This window comes from Chlamydotis macqueenii, chromosome 11 (genome assembly GCF_036417535.1).
Source record: "Chlamydotis macqueenii isolate bChlMac1 chromosome 11, bChlMac1.mat, whole genome shotgun sequence".
Classification (NCBI taxonomy): domain Eukaryota; kingdom Metazoa; phylum Chordata; class Aves; order Otidiformes; family Otididae; genus Chlamydotis; species Chlamydotis macqueenii.
The window spans coordinates 1,076,081-1,092,058 of record NC_141566.1 but is presented as its reverse complement, the minus strand read 5'-3'; the positions used below and the strand labels follow the sequence as shown (position 1 = coordinate 1,092,058).

General features: G+C 65.2%; 3 protein-coding genes across 5 annotated transcripts; all 3 read right to left on the bottom strand.

Moving 5' to 3' along the window:
• Nucleotides 1–441: 441 nt before the first annotated feature.
• SLC25A14 (solute carrier family 25 member 14) lies at nucleotides 442–8,716 on the bottom strand. 2 transcript variants are annotated; one of them, XM_086756511.1, is made up of 9 exons: nucleotides 8,629–8,716; nucleotides 8,383–8,530; nucleotides 7,623–7,717; nucleotides 6,025–6,110; nucleotides 5,198–5,293; nucleotides 3,102–3,226; nucleotides 1,985–2,120; nucleotides 1,561–1,641; nucleotides 442–901 (listed from the first exon to the last, which is right to left on the bottom strand). In XM_086756511.1, the coding sequence occupies exons 1-9, from the start codon at nucleotides 8,690–8,692 to the stop codon at nucleotides 860–862; spliced, it is 873 nt and encodes a 290-aa protein (XP_086612637.1). In that variant the 5' UTR covers nucleotides 8,693–8,716; the 3' UTR covers nucleotides 442–859. The 2 variants fall into 2 exon arrangements, 1 of the variants encoding a protein (XP_086612637.1); XR_015259722.1 differs by lacking the exon at nucleotides 442–901 and adding an exon at nucleotides 2,422–2,627.
• A 362-nt stretch (nucleotides 8,717–9,078) lies between these two features.
• RBMX2 (RNA binding motif protein X-linked 2) lies at nucleotides 9,079–11,083 on the bottom strand (the record flags this gene model as incomplete). Its single annotated transcript, XM_086756672.1, has 5 exons — nucleotides 9,079–9,815; nucleotides 10,216–10,396; nucleotides 10,540–10,669; nucleotides 10,741–10,792; nucleotides 10,891–11,083. Coding segments are annotated over 5 exons (987 nt in total), but the record flags the coding sequence as incomplete, so codon positions are not given.
• A 206-nt stretch (nucleotides 11,084–11,289) lies between these two features.
• RAB33A (RAB33A, member RAS oncogene family) lies at nucleotides 11,290–15,130 on the bottom strand. 2 transcript variants are annotated; one of them, XM_086756304.1, is made up of 3 exons: nucleotides 14,853–15,130; nucleotides 11,441–11,897; nucleotides 11,290–11,403 (listed from the first exon to the last, which is right to left on the bottom strand). In XM_086756304.1, the coding sequence occupies exons 1-2, from the start codon at nucleotides 15,069–15,071 to the stop codon at nucleotides 11,442–11,444; spliced, it is 675 nt and encodes a 224-aa protein (XP_086612430.1). In that variant the 5' UTR covers nucleotides 15,072–15,130; the 3' UTR covers nucleotides 11,290–11,403; nucleotide 11,441. The 2 variants fall into 2 exon arrangements, with proteins under 2 accessions (XP_086612430.1, XP_086612429.1); XM_086756303.1 differs by having other exon boundaries at nucleotides 11,290–11,897.
• Between the last annotated feature and the right edge of the window lie 848 nt (nucleotides 15,131–15,978).

Genomic DNA, 15,978 nt, shown 5'->3' with positions numbered 1-15,978 from the left:
TTTGCTTTCGTAGCCGTACTCATAGAAAAAAAAAAAAATCAAACAGAAAAGGATGACCAAGGTTTCTTGCTTGATGTTCTGCTTCACCCTGGCTATGTTACAGCCACTGTTTTAGAGCAGCGGGGCACCGAGTTCAGCTTTAAATCACATCACCTGGCTCTAAAAACGACATAAGCAGGAATAACACCAGCAATGAGGGGAGGAGAGTGAGGTTTCGCAAAACTGAGCTCAGAGTGCAACACCGTCGTTTTCTGACACTTACAAGTAAACCTTGTTTTAGAAACATTTCTGCTGTAATGAATCCTAAAGATCACTTGTGCGTACACGTTCGGGGAAAAGAGACACTGCGCTGAAAAACGGCTTCTGTTCTCTCCAGAGCAGACACGCCCTCCGCTCTGTACCACGCCTGCAGTGCATCTGCACAAACACAAACCCGAGCCATCCGGTCAATAAATAATTTAATGAGGTTACAGCTCTGCAGGGAAACACGAGCGCGCCCCTCTCCAGCCTCCAGCCTCGCCCCGCAGGCACGGCACAAAAACGCACACCAGCCAAACAACAACCGCCACTGCGCCAACGGCCGCTGGAACGCACGGATCTTCACAGAAGATACGGCTTCAGGCCAGACCTCGGACACCGCTAACGCCTGCCTCCCTGTGGAAAACCAGGCAGCGCCCGCCAGCAGCCTCCCGGTGACACCAGACCGCGCTCCGGGGACCGTGCACCCGGGGGAAGGGAGAGCCCGGACCCACGTGGACCAAAACACCGAAACAGGGGGATGGCGACAGGGAGAGGGAGGCTGCAGCGAAGCTCTCCGCTGCAGCTCGTGAAGACGACTGTGATGAAGAGAAGCCAGCTGTCAGAAGGGAAGTCGCTTCAACTGCTCATAGGTGATAAAAAACTGAGGGGAACGTCAAGGAATCGGGCCGAGGACGCGAGGCAGCTGCAGCAGGCCAGGCCTGGCAGGGCCAGGCAGAGCAGCGCGGGGAGCCCCTCTCCAGCAGCAAGAACTGACTGCACCGGTGGGACAGCGCGGTGGGAGAAGGGCTGCCAGGACAGGGAAGGGACTGACCCAGAAAGAAACCGGCCCAGGCTCGCCTAGACCACTGAGAAAGGGAGGCAGCCCTAACCCCGAACCGGGGCTTCCCTAAAATAAGCTGTGCACACCATTTCTGAGGGCAAGAGGGACCTGGCACAGCGGCGCTGTTCTGCAGAGCAGGCCAGCACCCGTCTGGGAGCAGCACAACGCTCCCCAGGCTTCCCGCAGGACACAGGAGCCGATCCAGAGCGCAGCCCCCCCAGGGGAAAGCCCCACGCCAGGCGCCCGAGAGCGCTCGCTGCAGGGAGCCGCCCGCGCCGCTGCACTGCGAGTCCCCGCGCTGGCCAGCTGCGGAGCTGTCAGGAGCAGGGGGCACAATCAGTGGCACCACAGCTGACGTCTGTCCCGCAGGACAGGGAAGACAAACGGCTGCACCACCCAGGTGCCGGCCCCGCACTTCCCTTTCCAGCTCGGCTTTCCCGTCCGCACCCGCGACCTCCCAGCAGCACGGTGAAGGATACAATGATGTTCCAGGGACCGAGCCGAAGCCAGTTGGGCCAGAAACCTTTATAGAGTGCGAAAAAGCCCTCGCTCTTCCATGTCTGGGAGGAGAGAAGAGACAGATCCGTTATGAGTCGCACCAGGTCCTCGCTCTGCCCCCTCTCCAGTGCCACGTGTGCTATCACGACCTCCACGGCTGCTGCAGCGGGCGGACAGGCCAGTTCAGTTGTGTGCACGGGCAAAGTTTTGCCCCGTACGGCTGGGAGGACGCTCAGGCCGGAGTGACCTCAGGGAAGTGATCTAGGCCCTTCTCTGCTTTGTCCAAAACTCTCCCCGACGAGCACGCTCTGTGGCTGCGGAACCTAACTGCTCCCAGCGGCGTGCGGTGCTGGAACCTGGCCGGCCCCTGAAGCGGGGCCTTGCCCGCCCCGCTCTCCCCCTTACCTTCACCAGCCCGTCCAGGGTGCCCCTGTAGAGCTCCGTGCTGCCCACTATCGCCCGCTGGTTCATCATCCGCGTCCGCACCACGTCCACGGGGTTGGAGGCAATGGCCCCAGCCAGCCCACACGTGAAACTGGAACTGTACACACACAGGGAGGGGAGAGAGGAACGCTGAGCACGGCCTTTCCGGCTCAGCCGGGCCTCGACGTAAGCACGAGAGCACCTTTCACTGGATTTTAAGAAAGGCATTCAGCAATAAACCTGCACTACCTGTTCCCACCCAGCTAACGGGCAGAGGCAGAGCCGCAGCAGCTCAGGCCCCGGGGAGCTCGGCAAAGGAAGACGCTGGGCTCTGCATGACCAAGAGCCCGCTGCCGGCTCTCTGCAAGGACAGCCTGCGGCATGGCCAGCGTCTCGGGCGCTGTCAAGGTGACACAGACCTGAGGGCAGCCTCTCGGAAGCGCACATCCTCCTCACCAGAGCAAACATTTCTTCGGGGCGGGGAAGGGGGCGGGAAGACCCAAGGCAGCAAGAGGGAGCATGCAGCTGCCAGTCTCCTCCCTCCACGCACGGTCTAGTGCTCGTCACCTTCAGCCCACAGCAGGCAAACCCAAGAGAAGCACGGCAGCGCCTCCAGCTAAAGTGTCTGCCAGAAGAACAGGAAAACGTAGGTGAAAAAGGACTTTGGGAGGTCTCTAACCCACCCCGTGCTCCAAGCAGGCCGACCTCAAGACTCGGTCAAATTGCCGAGGGTCCCGCCAGCTCTGCCAGTCTCTGCCAGTCTCTGCCCGTCTCACAAAGCCCTCACAACAGCGACACACCCGAGCTCCTGCCGTGCGGCACAGACACAGAGCAGCAGCCTTCCTGGTCACCAGCGAGCTGAAATCAGGCTGACACGTCACGTCACCAAGGGGTTCCTCCAGGGCCTCCCTGGGATACCTGCTGGTCATTCCGAGCCGCTCCAGTCCACACAGCAGGTCCCTCAGGAGCAGCACGCCCGTTCCCTGCAGCTCCAGAGCACCTGCTCCACGAGCCGGGCTCGCCCCCCATGCCACCTCGCTCCTCTGCTTCACACAGCCCGCCAAGCCCGGAGAACGCAGCGGCTGCAGCAAATACTCACACGAAGTGGGCAAAGATGGTGTCACCCATCAGGCCTGACAGAATTAAGTGCTTCTTTGTGATGTCGTAGACCGGCAGCTCCACCCCGACCACGATGGCGGCCCTCTGAGCTGTTGGGACCACCCCCTGTGGAGCACAAGCACCCGTCACAAGCGCGCGCTGCTGCCTGGGGACTGCAGCTGGTGGGACAGCTCCCCCAGCTTCCTCTCAGGGGCCTTTTCCTGACAGCCCACCCCGCACCCTCCTCGCCCTGCCCTGCAGCTGTAGCTCTCCAGGCAGAGCAGCTCGCTGCCTCCCAGCTTTCCTCCACAGCTAAGGATTCCTCCACCCTGGCAGCGTCACTCCAGCGAGATTAACTGCATGCTGCTGCTCTCCTCCCGGCCGCCAGCGCACAGGCATCGGGCTACAATCCACTCGTCTTCCCCCGCTGAACAGTTCCCACAGGCTCAATACCAGAAAAAAGGTTCTGCGCCACAAGAGCAGCAGCTGTCGGGGAGCCAGGTGGGGCTCCAGGGCCTCCTTGCTACATAACAGCAGAGTCTGCTTTGATAAGGGACTCCATTTAGCAGATTTCGATGTTTTCGAAGAGTTGCCTGTTCCCAGATCAATGTCCTGCCAGCGGCAAGGCAATTACTGGAACAGCTATGAGCTCAGCTAAGAGGAACCAGCTGCCCTCTGTCTGAGAAATGTGCCAGCAAACCCCTCCTCAGGAACCAGATGAAAATACCTGCACGTTTTTATCGGCTTGCGGAACGAGGAGACCAGGGCAGCAAGGCAGAACTGGGCCGTTTTACAGGAACTGTAACACCAGCCAAGTAATTCAGGGAGACCCACGGTGCCACCAGAGAGCTCCCTGGGACTGGGAGCGACCCTTCGCGTGGCCGAATTACTAGCCAGCCCATCAGACCGCCAGCTTGCTCACCACACAAAACCAAAGCCACTGCTGAGAAGTACAAGTGCTGTTCAGGTTTACGGCCCTGCTGCCCCCATCGCGCCGAGCCAGCGCGGCGCCCGCAGCCTCCCCGCGTTCCTGGCTAACCCCGTCCCAGCACGGCCAGCTCGCACCTCCCCACAGGACAAACCCCAGAACTGGCGAGCACAAACGCCTTCGCCTCCCTGCGAGGGCAGGCGGGAGGGCGCGGACAGCGCTGGTCCCACACCAGAGAGCGGCCAGACCAGCTCATCACCGGAGCCCGATGCGCCTGCCCGTGTCCCGGCTGCAGCACACCTCAGCAACGCAGCGGGGCTCAGTGCTTTTCCAGTCGCTCTGCCCCTCTTGCGTGTCTGCCTAGAGAGCAGAGAGGGTCTCGCAGTACTGTGTCAACACCGGCAGCTGACTGACAGCTCCTCCCCTTCCCACTCAGAACACCACCGCAGCTCCTTCTGTAACGGTCGTCAGCGACCAGGAGAGGGAGAAATCTGACTGTTCCCTGGAAAAAACGCACTGGGATTCCGCAGCTCCCGCACCTGGCCTTGCAGCGTGGCAGGCTGCCGGACAACTGAGTGTCTGGAAGATGTGCAATGGAAGGACAGTGAGGTTCTCTAACAAAAGTGAAGAGCCACTGCTAAAATCCAAACAGTCACCGCACCAGCTGCCCCAAAGGCCACCGCTGTCCTACTCTTTTGGGCTGAAAGGGCAAGTTCCAAGGGGTCCAGGCGGGGACAGCGGGCAAATTTGTCCCTTTGGAACTTCAGAAAGTTTCTGTACGTCACTACTGTCTCTCGGGTTACTTGGAAGAGCTCCTCTTTCTCTTCCTCCACACAAGGAGGTGCTCAGCCGCTCCCATCCCGAGGCAGGGAACTGGCCCCGCTCACTGCGCGCGGGGTCCCCTCCAAGATACACCAGGCCGAGCACCCTTCCTGCGGCCGGCCAGTGAGAGGATCCAGTCCCAAACGCCGGTCCCCTCAAGGGACACTCGTGTATGTCAAACCGGCCCAGCACAGACCCGATCCCCACCGCTGACACTCTGTTTGTCTGGTAACCAGAGCAGAACCTTGCTACTACCCGCGGTTCACAGTTCCCTCCAAGAGCTGCGCCCGGGTGGAGGGAGCTGTTAGTTCTGCTACTGCTGGGGGTTTCCAGCGGCTGGTGCTCACCCTCCAGAGGCCTCGGGTGCCCTCCTGCTGGTAGATGTCGATGAAGCTGCCGATCATGCCGCCCTGGAACAAACTGCCTTGAGCCTGCATGCGAATCTGCAAGAGAGGTGAGAGTCGGCGGGACGACGGCCGCGCCTGCCCGGGACGGCAGCGGTAGCAGCTGCGCAGAGCTGCTGGCAGACAGGACAGAGCGGCTCAGAGCCGACACCGCCGCCCACGTGCCCTGGACGGGCAAACCACGCGGCAGACGATGGCGGCAGGCAGGTACAGGGACAGCAACAGGGCGGAAGCGCAGTGCAAAACGCAGACAAGACAGAGCAGCGCCGGGCAACGCCCTCCCGCTCTGAGAAGGCGGATCAGCGCGGGGAGAAGGGCGGGAACATTCTCCAAGCTCTCCGCTCAGAGCAGAGCTACCCGGCCCCAGTAACCCCCAGCAGGGAACGGAGGGGACCAGGCCGTCCCTGCTGGACTCTGGTCGCTCCACGTAACAGGCACAGCACGGCGTCCGAGGGGAACGGAGCCGGGAAGGCCTGCCGAACAGCTGGCTGCCGCCCCACCCGCCGTACCCCGCTAAGATACCGCGGCCTCCACCCCCGCCTCAACGCGTCTCATGAATTTTAAGAGCTGCATTTTCAAAAATCTGTTTGTTGCTCTGGGCTTCTGCTCCCACTCAAAAACCCCCACCAAATTAGCAGAACGGACGCCAGCAGTGGCTCAGAGAGCACCTCACTGCAGCTGGGAGAGACGCGTCTTCACTGGACAGCAGCAGCTCGGCCCTGCCAAACCGCAGCCAGGCAGGAGCGGTCTCCGGCCACGCAGTTTCTTACCTTCAGCACATCTGTCGGGTTGGCAATTGCGGAGGAGATCACCCCCGAGACCACCCCGCAGATGACATTGATCAGCAACGTTTCATCTGCAACCGAGAAAAGAAGGTCAGACCCCAGAGAGCTACAGGGAAGGTGCGCAGATTGTACGGAACAAGCGAGAGGCTCCGGGGAGAGCAGAGAAGCTCAGTTTGCAAATCACACGGCGAAGCTGCACGAGCAGAGGCTGGCCAGCTACCACCAGCTCGCGGCAGACCAGTCCCCGCAGCTGCCAGCGAGAGAAAGCAGCGGCTGAAACACTTGGCAGCACACCCTCACAGAGAAGGGTCTTGCTGATGGGTCTAGCTGATCAGGCAAGGAAAAGACTGTGACAGATGACAATTTTGAACAATTATCTGAGGTTTCAGTGTCCAGTGAACCATTTCTCATGATGGAGACAGAGGGAGACAGAGAAGGACAACCCAAGGCTTCTCAAGGCAACCAGACACGCATTTGTTTTGATCTGCAGCCCCAGCCGCCACGCTCAGAGCGTGCGGCCACCTCGAGAAAACAGAGAGCAGCTGGCCCAGGCAGAGAAAGTTAGAGGCAATTAGTTCCGGGGGACGGGCAGAACGACCCAAGGCTGCCAGGCCCGGTATTAGGGTGAAGGTTACGTTGGAAAAGGCACGGCCCTTTGCTGGTACTGACCACTGCACTTCCCAGAGGAGACCAGGCCACTGGCTGCCCCAGGCCTGTAGGGAGACAAACATTCAGAGAGCGGCACCCGCGATGGAAACGCTGCGGCAGCAAGCGAGGAGGGACCCGCGGCTCGGTGTGCAGGCGCAGGACCACGCGCAGGGAGGGGCGTTACTGGGGAACGGAGCAGCCCCCGGAATGCAGCTCTAGCGCGCTGCGCTTCCCAGTCCTCTCGCCGGCCCGCTGACCGGCCCGGGCCGCCCGCCTCCCTTCCCCGGGTCGGAACAGCGTTACGCTCGTTCCCGGCACGCCAGGGCGTGCGGTGCTCCTTCAGCGAGCACGGACCAGAGTGCGGCTCCACTCCCGAGGCAGGAGCCGCAGAGCCCCTGGTTACCAGAGGCGTGCAGCTCAAGCATTGGGGTGTCCCCTCTCTGCGGCCAGAACCGCAGCTAGCGCGTGGGACGGTACGGTTCCTGTCCGGACGCGCTGCCGCCAGGCACAAGGACTCAAAGGCTCCCCGGGCAGACAGGAGCGGCTCGCCACTGAAACCTTCAGTCCGTGCAACTCAGCTGACGTACGGATGGGACCTGATGCGCTCCCGGAGACTCACCAGAGGGGAGAGGCGAGCCGGGGTCAGAGGTGCCATTTTTTGGGCTCTGACCAAAACAGAGACACAGGCTGGGGAAAGGACAGGCCTGGCTGGGGGAGGCGCCTGGCCAGGGACCGCGGGCAGCGCCACGCACAGCGACATCCACGTCTGCACTGAAACCTGTCCTTGCTCTTACTGCACTAACACAGCCACAGCGCGGAGCGACAACGGCTCCGTTCCGGTGGGAATCTCTGGCTGCGAAGGGCAGAGAAGGGAGCGAGCGAAAGCGCCCAGCGGAGAGAGCAGGAGGCTTGGTGCCGCCTCCGCTGACACTGACCTTCCAAGCGATCAACAAACAGCCGCTTCAGGCTCTGGTAAATGCCGATCTTTATGGTGCCGTAAGACGCCTGTCTCAGCAAGGCGGGGGCAATCCTGAGCAGGGAACAAAGGAAACCGCTGAACCCCGGCAGCATCGCGGCCCTCCCAGCACCGCGCGCTCCCCAGCAGCCCCCGAACTGCCAGGGGCACAGCCCGGGCCAGGCGTGCCCGTGCTGCGGCTCTGCTGCTCCCAAGAAGCGCGGCTCTGCCGGGCGCCCGGGATAACAACCCCGCGTGCCGGGAAGCGCCTCGCCTCGCCCCCACGCGCCCCACAGCCCTCGGCCTTCCCACCTCGGGGAAGCCCAGACCCCCGGGGCTGCGCAGCAGCGTCCCTGCCCCGGGCCAGCCGGGATCCCGGGGGGCTCGCAGCGGCGAGCGGGCAGCGGGGGGGTTCTGGGGGCTGGGAGAGGGGCCTGGGGTGGGCAGGGAGGGATCCTGGGGCGGGCGGAGGGGGGGTCCCGGGGCGGGCGGAGGGGGGGTCCCGGGGCGGGCAGGGAGGGAGGGGGTCCCGGGGCGGGCGGAGGGGGGGTCCCGGGGTGGGCAGGGAAGGAGGGGGTCCCGGGGTGGGCAGGGAAGGAGGGGGTCCCGGGGTGGGCGGGGGGGGGGGGGTCCCGAGACGGAGGGGGGCGTCCCGGGGCGGCAGGGAGAGGTCCCTGAGCGGAGGGTCCCGGGGCGGAGGGGGGGGGTCCCGGGGCGGAGGGGGTGCAGCCGCGGCTTACCCCGAGTAGAGTGCGCGGCCGCCCTCCTCCCGGCAGATGCGGAAGAGCGCGTGGAACATGCCGCGGTACCGGACCTCGCGGAAGCGCGCATCGGCGCTCTGGCCCTGCACCTGCAGGCGGGTCTTGGTCAGGTCCACGGGGAAGGTGCCTGCGGGGAGGGGAGAGCGGCCGTCAGCGCCCCGCACCGCCCGCCCGGCCCCGGCCCGCTCCCCGCCGGCCCCCCGCCGGCCCCCCGCCCCGGCTGACCGAACTCGGCCACGATGGAGGCCAGCCCGCCGTAGACGAAGGGTTTCCAGTTCAGCGCGGACATGGCATGGCGGGGCCGCGCACCTGCCGCGCGCCCGCCCGGAACCGGAAACGCGGGTTGGCGCGGGGCGTGAGGGCGCCCCCTGCCGGGCCGGCGGTACAAACAGCTGAACCGGCACCTCCCTGTCAGCCCCACGGGGGGCAAACCGCAGCGGGACGGCCCCCCCCTCCCAAACCCTAACGGAGCCCCCCCGGGAGCGAATGTCCCTCACAGCAAACCTACCCCCAACCCGTCCCCGTCCCCCCTCGGCTCCGGGCCGGCCCGGCCCGAACGCGGCGCGAGGAAAAGGTCCAGCGAGCGCGAGAGAGAAAGGGCGCTGGCAGGGCCGCCGGCGGGACAGCGGGGAACCTTTATTGACAAACATCACAGAACAAACCGAACTGCCCACGGCATCCCGCACCCCGCGCGGGCGCCCAGCTGGTGCGACACCCCCCCCAGGACGGGGCGGTTTTGGGGAAGGAGAGGTCTCACCGCTCCCAGCGACCGTCTCCACGCCGCGCACCTGCGCGAAGGGCTGAGGGAGGCCAAAACCCCCGCGTCCCACGCAGGCAGGGAGGGGAGCCCTGTCCCAGGGCGGAATGGAACCCAGTGGGAGCTGCTGGAGGCGGACGGCCCAGCCGCGGTGCCTGCTGAGGGGCGTGGGGAGGCTCCGAGCAGGATTTTGGGCGGGCTCGGGGCGACGCCCGCCCCAGGGCTCAGCAGCGGCTGGAGCCTCTCGCGGAGCCGCGCTCCCGGTGCCTGGGATGGGGCTCCCTGGCGCCACGCTCCCGGGATCGGCCTCCCTCAGGGCACTCCTCTCGCCGGCCGCCGTGCCCCTCGCCCTTCCTGCCAGCCTCCTCTCTCCTCTCCCTCTCCTCCCGCAAGCCGCTGTGTCCCCGCTGCTCCTGGCAGCCCCTCTCCGCTCTCCTCCGGTGCCTCCACTCCTCCTCCTCGCGCTGCGTCCCGCTCGCGGGCTTCCCCTCGGAGCCCCCGCAGGGCTGCTGGCTCCTGCCGGCGCAGCGCTCATAGGCCGGGTCCTCCTTCTCCTTCTTAATCTTGACCCTGGGGGGCGCCTCGTCTGCGGACGCCCTCCTCTTCGCAGCCCGCGAGCTCTGCTTTTGCCGCTCCGCTCTCCTCTTCTCCTTATCTGAAATGCAAGGTCCGTCTCCAGGGGCAAGCGCCGCCTCAGCTCCCCAGGCACCGCGGCACCTTTCCAGCTCCCCATTTTAAGTCCTCCCCGCTCCACCCGAGCTCCACAGCCGGTTTCCCCCACGCTCCCGTCCCCGACACATCTCTCCTCTAGCCTGAGCCGCCCCACTCCCTTCTTCAACGCTCACACGTCACGCTGTCCCCAGGCACTTCAGCGCAGCTGGCGTCTCCAGCACCCTCCTGCAATCCTCTTCCCACAGCAACGCCCACTCCAGGGACGCTCCCCCGCTCAGCGCACAGCCCGGGCAGTAGGGCTGCAGCTCTTCCAAGCGCACACCCGTCCCTGGTGTCCCCCCACCCTCCCACCCGGGGTCCAGGCCGGCAGGAACACACCTCACCTTTTTGTCTTTTTGCGGGCACATCATCATCTTCCGACAGGGAATCGGATGACGTATGAGGCGGCGTTTTAACTCCACAACCCTTTGCATGGAGGGCCTTTGTGATGTCATCTAAGTCATCGGAATCTTTGGGGGGCCGATAGTTGGCCACGTGGTCCACTCGGATCGTCCTTCCTTTGATCTGCGAGAGGAGCCGCGGGGTTAGCGAAGGCACACGCCAGCTCCCCACAAGACCCGTGGCGCCGCGGCTCCTTTTTGACGTGAAGCGGCACGGCGGGAGCCACGGCGGGCAGGCCGGCCGCCGCCCCAGCCTGCGCCACTCACCTTGATCCCATTGAAGTTGTCAACAGCAAGGATGGTGCTCCTCTGGTCCTCGTAGCACAGAAAGCAAAAGCCTTTGGACTTCCCGGTCTTCTTGTCCCGCACCAGGTTAATGTTGACGACCTCCCCGTACCTGCAACGCAACTCTTAGCACCTGAGGCAGCGGCGGGGGCACGGCAGGCCCGGGGGGGCTGCGACACTTACTGCGAGAACACGCAGATGACATCCCCCTCCGTCAGCTGGTAGGGCAGCCCGCCTGCGGGGACAGGGAGAGGAGGGAAGGGGCACTGGCCCCGCGCAGGCCCGGCCCGGCCCGGCCCGGCCCCAGCACCCCCGGCCCGGCCCGGCCCGTACCCACGAAGATCCAAGCGCTGTCCTTGTATTCTGCGTGCCACGAGACCGCCTCCTGCACGCCCAGCTCCGCCTCCCGCGCGTTCAGCTCGTTGATCAGCTTCACCTTCGTCAAGGGGCTGCGAGGGGGCGAGGGCACCGTCAGCACCGGGACCGCCCGGCCCTGCCCTCCCGCGCCGCGCCCCTCACACCTACTTCATGGCGGCGGCGGCGCACACTGCGCATGCGTCACTGCGGCCGCGCATGCGTCACTGCGCCCCACCCCTCCCTCCGCCCGAGCCGGGCCGAATGTGGCCGAGCTGAGCCGAACGTGGCCGAGTGGAGCCGAATACAGCCGAACGTGGCCGAGCCGGGCCGAGCGGAGCCGAACGTGGCCGAGCCGCGCAAAGCACCACGCAGAGCTGAGCGGAGCTGCAGACACTTTATTGGGGTGACCGCGACAGGGGCGGCGGGAGCCGCGGCGCCTCCGGGGCCGCCCGCGCAGCACGGGCAGGACCTTTCACCGGGGCCCCCTGCCTCAGCACGGGCAGGAGCTTTCACCGGGGCCCCCTGCCTCAGCACGGGCAGGAGCTTTTACCGCTGGCGTCGTGTGTGGGCTCCAGCCTGCGGGCCGGGCCCGGCCGCCCCTCCAGGTCCCGGCAGAGCAGCGAGCGCTGGGCCTTCAGCCGGCAGGCCAGGCACATGAAAATGGCGTCCACGTTCTGGCTCTCCTTAGGGTCCTTGGCCGAAGTCTCAAACAACAGCATGTTGTGAGCGTCGGCGAACTTCAGGGCCATGCTGGATGGCACCTGGATCAGGTCCTTCAAGTCACACTTGTTCCCCACGAGCACCCTGGGGACGAGTTGGGGCACGGCGTGCCCGTTGCACTCCTCGATCCACATCTTGAGGTTGGTGAAGGAGGTCATCTTTGTGACGTCGTAAACAAAGACGACGGCATGCACGTTGCGGTAGTAATGCTCTACCATGCTCTTCCGAAAACGCTCCTGGCCAGCCGTGTCCCACACTTGCACCTAGGAAGCAAAGCAGAGAAGAAAAGGCTACAGGAGTGCCACGCGTCCAGCCGGGCAGGGCCCACTGCCCGGGGAGCGGGCTGGCCTGTTGAATTCCCTGCGCGAAGATGCATGAGGGCTTCCCGCACAAAGCACTTCTCATTTCACACACGTTCTTGCGCCAGATCAGGACGTTCGTCCACCTAATCCTGCACCATAAAAGAGAACCCCAGCAATTCCTCTGCGGTATGTATAGAAGTGTCAGGGCAAAGAGAAGATGAGGAGGAGGAGCCGCCCTTTGCGTGAGAGAGCAGCGGGAGGGCGTGGAGCTCTCGGGACGGGTGAGGAGCCAACTGCGCGCTTGCAGGTGAGGATCGAAGAGCACACCAGCATGGCTGGTGCTGGCGCGGGGCTCTGCTGTAGGCCCCTGCCCAGGAAGAACAAGCGGATGAGGTGCTCTGCAGACAGGAGCAGCCTCGTGTTTGCTGGCCTGGTCCTCCATGGCCCTGGTCCTTCAGCCACCCCGATGGCTGCTGGAAGGACAACGCAGCAGGGCACGAGCAGCAATCCAGGACGTTCCTGGAGAGCACTGATGACGGCTTCCCAACCCAAGTGACACGGGAGCTAACCAGCTCCTGGGCTGGATGAGCAGTGAGGTGGACTGGAAGCTGTCTGAACGTCCGGGCCTAGGAGGTGGTGACCAGTGACACAAAGTCTAGGTGAACACTGGTAACTGGCCGTGTACCCCAGAGGTGAATACTGGGCCCAGTCCTGTTCAACATCTTCATTAATGGTCTCGATGGTGGGGCAGACTGCACCCTCAGCAAGCACCCAGATGACCCCAGACTGGGAGGAGCGTGGCTAGGATGCGAGATGGTTGTGCTGCCATCCAGAGGAACCTCAGCAGGCTGGAGAAACGCACTAACGGGAACCTCATGAGGTTCCACCAAGAGAAGTGCCAAGTCCTGCCCCTGGGGAAGAACAACTCCAGACACCAGTACATGCTGGGGACCACCCAGCTGGAAAGCAGCTTTGCAGAAAAGGACGTGGCGGTCCCGACAGACGCCAGGTTGAACAGGAGCCAGCAGTGTGCCCTTGCAGCACAGGCGGTGAACGATACCCTGGGCTGCGTGGAACAAAGGGTTGCCAGCAGACCCAAGGAGGTGATGCGTCCCCTTTGCTCAGTGCTGGCGGGGCCACTCCTGCAGCGCTGCGCTCGGTTCTGGGCTCCCCAGTACGCGAGAGGCACGGACAGGAGAGTCCCGCGAAGGGCCACGGAGATGATGACAGGACTGGAGCGTCTCTCCTGCGGGGAAAGACTGAGAGAGCGGGGACTGTTTAGCCTGGAGAAGAGCAGGCTCGGGGGGAATCTTACCAGTGTGTACAGAGACCCCAAGGATAGAGCCCGGCTCCGTTCAGCAGCGCCCGGCGCCAGGAGCAGAGGCCGTGCGCACACTGAAGCGCTGGGGGTTCCCTCTGAAGGTCAGGAAACACCTCTCGCTGCGCAGGGGAGGGGGCACGGGCACAGGCTGCCCCGGGGGGCTGTGCAGCCCCCATCCTTAGGGGTAGCCAAACGCCACCTGGCCGGGGTCCTGCGCAGCCGGCCCTGGGCTGCCCTGCGTCAGCGGGGGCTGGAGCAGATGACCTCCAGAGGTCCCTTCCAGCCCGGGCTTTGCTGTTAGCCTGTGACTGCCCGAGTTCTCCTGGCCCTTGGGGGTAACGTCTTGAGGCCTGGAACGAGCAATTTCCAAACGAGCGCCGGGTTAATCCAGATCGCCCTGCGCCCCACTGAGACAGTGCCTGCCCCCGAGTCTTTCCGAGTGGAAAACGCTGGAAAAGAGCTGCTGCTCCTTCGCTTCCCTGCCGGCCTCTCCCAGGCCGGTCCATCTGGCAGAGCAGGAGAGGGAGGGCACCTCTCCCACCCCTCACCTCCCCTCCTGGACGCGTGGTCCCAGGAAAAGGCCAGTTTGCTGCACCGCCTCCCGCTCCCGCTGGCTGGGGCACGAAAAATAGCCGAAGGCAGAAAGCCTGGCAACGCTTTCCAGCGAGCGGCAGCAAGGCGGGCTGCGCGCCAGCCTGCACTACAGCGACACCACCACGGCTACGCAGTGTTGGGTAGAGGTGGGGAAGGCGGGGGAAATTAGCACCTCTCCTCTTAAGGGAGAGAGAGAGAAATGTTCATGGGCAGCTTACAAGCGCAACTGAAGTTCTTACCCACCAACACTAGCTCTAATTTCATTGTGATCGGTTCCTCAACTTTTGATCGCCCGTCTGACGGCGAAACAGCAATGTTTGCTTCTTCGGCAGTCGGTCCTGCACCCAGACGGCTGTCGGCCCTGACCACCTAACAGACGGGCCGAGCTCGGCTGCAAACGCTGCTCCCTACCAGCTGCTGTCGATCCGCAGATCCGCTCCGGCACACCAGCCAGGCCTCTTCAGGTCTGGGCTGACGTGTTTCTTACAGGTGTCACACTGGCCTTCGTACAGCAAATTTGTCCTGTTCCAGTTCTGCTGAACCTGCACCCCCCCGCGCGTGCTGACAGCACTCTTCAGCGCTCATACCACAGCTGCCAAGCCCACTGCAACCAGCTCGTGCAAGCTCCCGGCCTTCCAGCACCGGCACCGCCAGCCTACCACCATCTGCTCCCCCAAAAGCACACTGATTTCCGCCCACAGCCCCTTCCCCCGGCTCCCTGCAGCGTTGCCTCTCTTTCGGCCCAGCTGCTCTGGCGCGTTGGGGACCCGGTTAGGCGGGGTGGCGGGAGAGCAGGGGGACAGCAGCGTTTCACCCCGAGCCGTCGCTCCGGACTGCGCGCAGCCTCGAGCAAACCCCATAAATAGCGACAGCGCGGCCGTGACGGGTTTGGAAAGCGTCTCTGCAACGCGGGGACGAGAAACCTTCCCCCGCTCCCCTCCCTTGGGCCGGGCCGACGAGAGAAAAGCCCCCGGCCATGCCGGGGTGCTGCCGCGGCCCACCTTGATGCGCTCCCCCTCGATCTCCACCGTCTTCTCGCGGAAGTCCACGCCGATGGTGGCCTCGGTCTTGTCGGGGAAGGTGCCCCCGCAGAAGCGGAAGGTCAGGCACGTCTTGCCCACGTTGGAGTCTCCGATCACGATGATCTTAAAGATGCGGGTCTGCACGTAGGGCTCCAGCGAGGAGTCGGGGCCCGGCGGCCGCCCGCCGCCCGCCGCCATCCCGCGCCGCCGCCGCCTCACCGCCTCATGGGGCCGCGCCGCCCCGCGCACCGGCTACGGCACCGGCACGGCCCCGCCCCGCGCACCGGCTACGGCACCGGCACGGCCCCGCCCCTCCGCACCGGCTACGGCACCGGCACGGCCCCGCCCCGCGCACCGGCTACGGCATCGGCACGGCCCCGCCCCGCGCACCGGCTACGGCACCGCCGCTGTGGCGGCCCCGCCCCGCCTACGGCACCGCACGGCGCCACGCACCGGTACGGCCACGGCCACGGCCCCGCCCCGCGCACCGGCTACGGCACCGCCCCATGCACCCGTTACGGCACCGCCCCGCCCCCGGCCCCGCCCTGCGCACCGGCTACGGCACCGCACGGCCCCACGCACCGGTTACGGCCCCGCCCCGCCCCCGGCCCCGCCCCGAGCACCGGTCACAGCCCCGCACGGCCCCACGCACCCCCGCACTCGCCGGGCACGGGGACCCGGCCTCAGCCCTTCCCGGGTGAGGGCGGCACCGGGCCCGGAGCCCAGCCGGGCGCCCTCCCGCCGCCGGGCACCCAGGGCTGGCGCTGCCACCGGTGCGGAACGGGATGGGGTCTTCTTGTCCCCCCCGTGACGGGGCAGCAGGGGGCCTGCGCCGGAGCCACGGTCCGCAGCCCAAAGCAGCACACGGGGACAGCAGGGGCAGGGGGTAAAACCGCCCGGGGGACGAGGAGTACCCCCGCGGGGGGGGCCGAGGGGACCCGGCTGTCCTGTCCCGGGTAACCCGGAATAGGCCGGGCAGCACGGCCTGCGCTCCCCTCCGCCGCGCCCGCACAGACCCCCGGTGCTCCGAGGGGGCTGCACGGCCCCTGCCACAAGACGAGGCCGGCAGCGCAGGCGCTCGACGGAAGCAGGGAGCCCGAGGCCG

Coding starts and splice junctions, on each gene's coding strand:
- SLC25A14 (XM_086756511.1), bottom strand. CDS start 8,692: ATGTCCGCGCTGAACTGGAAACCCTTCGTCTACGGCGGGCTGGCCTCC. Junction 5,294..6,024: donor ACCCGACAGATGTGCTGAAG/GTAAGAAACTGC, acceptor CCTCTCTTGCAG/ATTCGCATGCAGGCTCAAGG. Junction 1,642..1,984: donor CCCTGGACGGGCTGGTGAAG/GTAAGGGGGAGA, acceptor CTCTCCTCCCAG/ACATGGAAGAGCGAGGGCTT.
- RAB33A (XM_086756303.1), bottom strand. CDS start 15,071: ATGGCGGCGGGCGGCGGGCGGCCGCCGGGCCCCGACTCCTCGCTGGAG. Junction 11,898..14,852: donor TCGAGGGGGAGCGCATCAAG/GTGGGCCGCGGC, acceptor TTTGCTTCCTAG/GTGCAAGTGTGGGACACGGC.